This window comes from Grammomys surdaster, unplaced genomic scaffold (genome assembly GCF_004785775.1).
Source record: "Grammomys surdaster isolate TR1022 unplaced genomic scaffold, NIH_TR_1.0 125562, whole genome shotgun sequence".
In the NCBI taxonomy this organism is placed as follows: Eukaryota; Metazoa; Chordata; class Mammalia; order Rodentia; family Muridae; genus Grammomys; species Grammomys surdaster.
In genome coordinates, this window is record NW_021620409.1 from 1,294,180 (window position 1) to 1,297,760 (window position 3,581).

Sequence of the window (3,581 nt, forward strand, 5' to 3'; positions counted from 1 at the left end):
ATGAAAAATCACTCTATGGTTACTGAGTTTTTGCTCTCAGGTATATCAGACACACCAGAAGTTCAGGTTGTAATTTTTATCATTTTATTCACTGCTTACATCCTAAGTGTGTGTGGAAACCTAAGCATCATCACTCTCACCTTGCTAGACTCCCAGTTGAAGACTCCTATGTATTTCTTCCTCCAGAATTTCTCCTTCTTAGAAATTATATTCACCAGTGTTTCTGTCCCTAGATTTTTGGGGTCAATAATTACTGAAGTCAAAACCATTTCCTATAACAACTGTTTGGCTCAGTTATATTTCTTCCTTTCCCTGGGAGTGTCTGAGTTCTTTCTTTTAACCGCTATGTCTTATGATCGCTATGTAGCTATCTGCAAGCCACTGCACTATGTCATCATCATGAATCAGAAAGTCTGCACCCTTCTTGTCTTCACTTCATGGCTGATAGGATTTCTGAGTATCTTCCCTTTAATCATGCTTATCCTCAAGTTAGATTTTTGTGCTTCGAATGTCATTGATCACTTCTGCTGTGACTACTTCCCTATTTTACAACTGTCTTGTTCAGATACAAGGCTTTTAGAGTTATTTGGCCTTTATTGTGCCTCTGTTACTCTGCTGTTCACACTGGCTCTAGTGATCTTGTCCTACATCTGCATCATCAGCACCATTCTGAGGTTCCCATCTGCCAGTCAGAGGAAAAAGGCTTTCTCCACCTGTTCCTCTCACATGATTGTCATCTCCATCTCTTATGGCAGCTGCATTTTCATGTATGTGAAACCTTCTGCAAATGAAAGAGCATCACTGACCAAAGGGGTGGCTGTTCTCAATACTTCAATTGCTCCCATGCTGAACCCTTTTATTTACACCTTGAGAAATCAACAAGTAAAACAAGCCTTCAAGGATTTGATTAATAAAATAATGTTTAATAGAAACAAATGAATGTATTGATTAATATGAATGTCATTGTACCTCTTCAAAAATGAATGAATCAACCTTTAATTATATTATTAGCACCTTGGTTTTAGCTTCTTAAAAAAGTATTTTGTGTGTATGTGTATTTTGCGTGCTTGTATACATGTGTACATTTCTGTGTACCTATTGCAAGCCTCATACCCACAGAGGCCAGAAAAGGGCATTAGGTCTCCTGGACGTGGAAATGTTGATGGCTCTGAGCCAATATCTTGGCGTTGTGAATCGCACCAAGAAAGAACTGGAAGAACTTGTAATCTTGGAGGCACCTCTCTAATCCCTGTACTTTCCTTGTGATTTGAAAGTAACTGTGTTATGTTTTCCTTTAAAACTATGTGGGCATTGTTTCCTATTTACTTTGTGTTCAAACTTTCAATCATGGAGGAGGTCGGGTCGATGTATAAAGCTATGGGACTTTTGATAGACATCCATATTTTGGAATGAGAACCTGTTTTCACTGTATACCTTTCTTCAAAAATATGATGCCAATGGTAAAATTCACTTACACTTAGTGTTATATGCTTGTAATAATCTTCTTCTCCATTTCATTGGGTATTGTTTCTCAAAACTAACAATAATGAAATAAAGAAACAGCTCAAGGCACAAAGACAGACAGACATAGACACAGAAAGACAGACATACACTAAACACATAAAATTGGAAACCATATTTAAATAAAATATTAGTGATGTAAAAAAATTTCACACAAATCTTTGAGATAAAATAAAATCCAAAAAAAATCACATTGAGTTCCTTATGTTGGCCATGAAACCATTTTGCAGGGCATGATTCTTGTCCTTAGGTGTGGTTAGTATACCCAATGACAAGCCATTGGAGCAGATTTGTTTTTCTTTTGTGAGTTTTTCTTGTCAAGAGGAGATAGCCTCTTAGTTAGGGATGGATCATGTTCATTTCTCTTCTCGGTGCTGGGACCCCACCTGGATAGGCTGTGTGCAAGCTCTGTTCATGCTACCACAGTCTCTATGAGTTTATATGTGTGTCAGCCTGCTGTGTCTTGAAGACATTGTCTCCTTAGTGTCTTTCATACCCACTGTATCTTGTAATCTTTCTGTTTCTTCTTCTGCGGGTTTCTTTGAGGAAGGGGGTTTGTTGGAGACATTCCATTAAATATTGAGTGTTCCAAGGTCTCTTAATCTCTGCCCATTGTCCTTTTGTGGGTTTCTGTTTTTGTTCTCATCTGCTATAGGAGGAAGCTTCCTGATGATTGCTGAGCAAGACTGGTCTTTGGGTATAGCAGAATGTTGTTAGGAGTCATCACATTGCTATTGTCTAGCAGAAAAATGATATTTGGCTTTCTTCTAGGGTTATCTAGTCCTAGATCTTTTGCCACATGGGCAGTGTTAGTCATGGATTCCATCTTATGGAATTGGGCTTAAATATAATCAGATAGTGGGTGATTAAGCCCACAGCAATGTGTTACTATTGAATCAGTGTATCATGTAGGCATGTTACTACTGTAGAGCACAGGATTAATAGCTCCATTAGAATTTGCCTTTCTTCTCTGGTTGCACAAAAAGTAACTTACAGTTCCATGAACACTAGTCCATAGGGGTGAAGGCTCTACTTAGGCATCAGCTTGGCTTCTCTGTGTTCAATGTGATATGCAGGTGTCTCCAGCATTAATTAGGGTCTTCCCATTAGTTTGTGAAGAACAAAGTCCATCTACATCTTGAGTATTTCTATTTATTAACTTCTTATTAAAATGAATATAGTGGTTTCTCTTTTCCACAGATTTGTTTCTAGACACAATGATATTGATCCTCAAGATTGAATGTTCCCATTACTATTCATAATTAACACCACACTCATATTTTTTTAGGCAAAGTTATGCAAAATTGATAAAGCAGTAAAAAGAAAATCTTGTAAGTCTTTTAATCATTAAGTTACTTCTGAGGAATTTTTTTTTTTATATTTATTTATTTATTTTATTGGTGAGTACACTGTAGCTGTCTTCAGACACACCAGAAGAGGGCATCCAATCTCATTACGGATGGTTGTGAGCCACCATGTGGTTGCTGGGATTTGAACTCAGGACCTCTGGAAGAGCAGTCAGTGCTCTTAACCGCTGAGCCATCTCTCCAGCCCCTGAGGAATTTTTGTTACAACCAGGTCAATAGAAATTCCAGAAGGAACCCTTGCATGAGGACACAAACCCTGAAATACTTGAATGTTGCTATATTTTTAGAAAAGTTACAGAGTTCTTTATTATATATGTTAAAATTCCTTAAAACAGCAACAGAAATATTTATTCTGTCTAGGATATTGTGTGGCTCTTACTACATCTTATTGGATGTCCAGTGTCTTAGTTACTGTTCTATAGCTCTGAGGAGACATCATGACCAAGGTGACTTACATCCAAAAGCATTAAATAGGAGGCCTAGTTACAGTTTCAGAGGTTTAGGCCATGATCTTTACAGCAAGAACACGGTGGCAAGTAGGCAGACACGGTCTTATAGAAGTTGCTTAGCACTCACATCTGATCTGAAATCTGCTGAGAGAGAGAGAGAGAAAGAGAGAGAAAGAGAGAGAGAGAGAGAGAGACAGACACACACACACACACACACACACACACACACACACACACACACACA

At 38.0% G+C, this 3,581-nt stretch overlaps 1 protein-coding gene across 1 annotated transcript; it reads left to right on the forward strand.

The window, feature by feature from the left end:
* Window positions 1-939, forward strand: LOC114638276 (olfactory receptor 6C3-like). Its single transcript, XM_028786692.1, has one exon. It carries the CDS (start codon window positions 1-3, stop codon window positions 937-939), a length of 939 nt encoding a protein of 312 aa, XP_028642525.1.
* The last annotated feature ends 2,642 nt before the right edge of the window (window positions 940-3,581 follow it).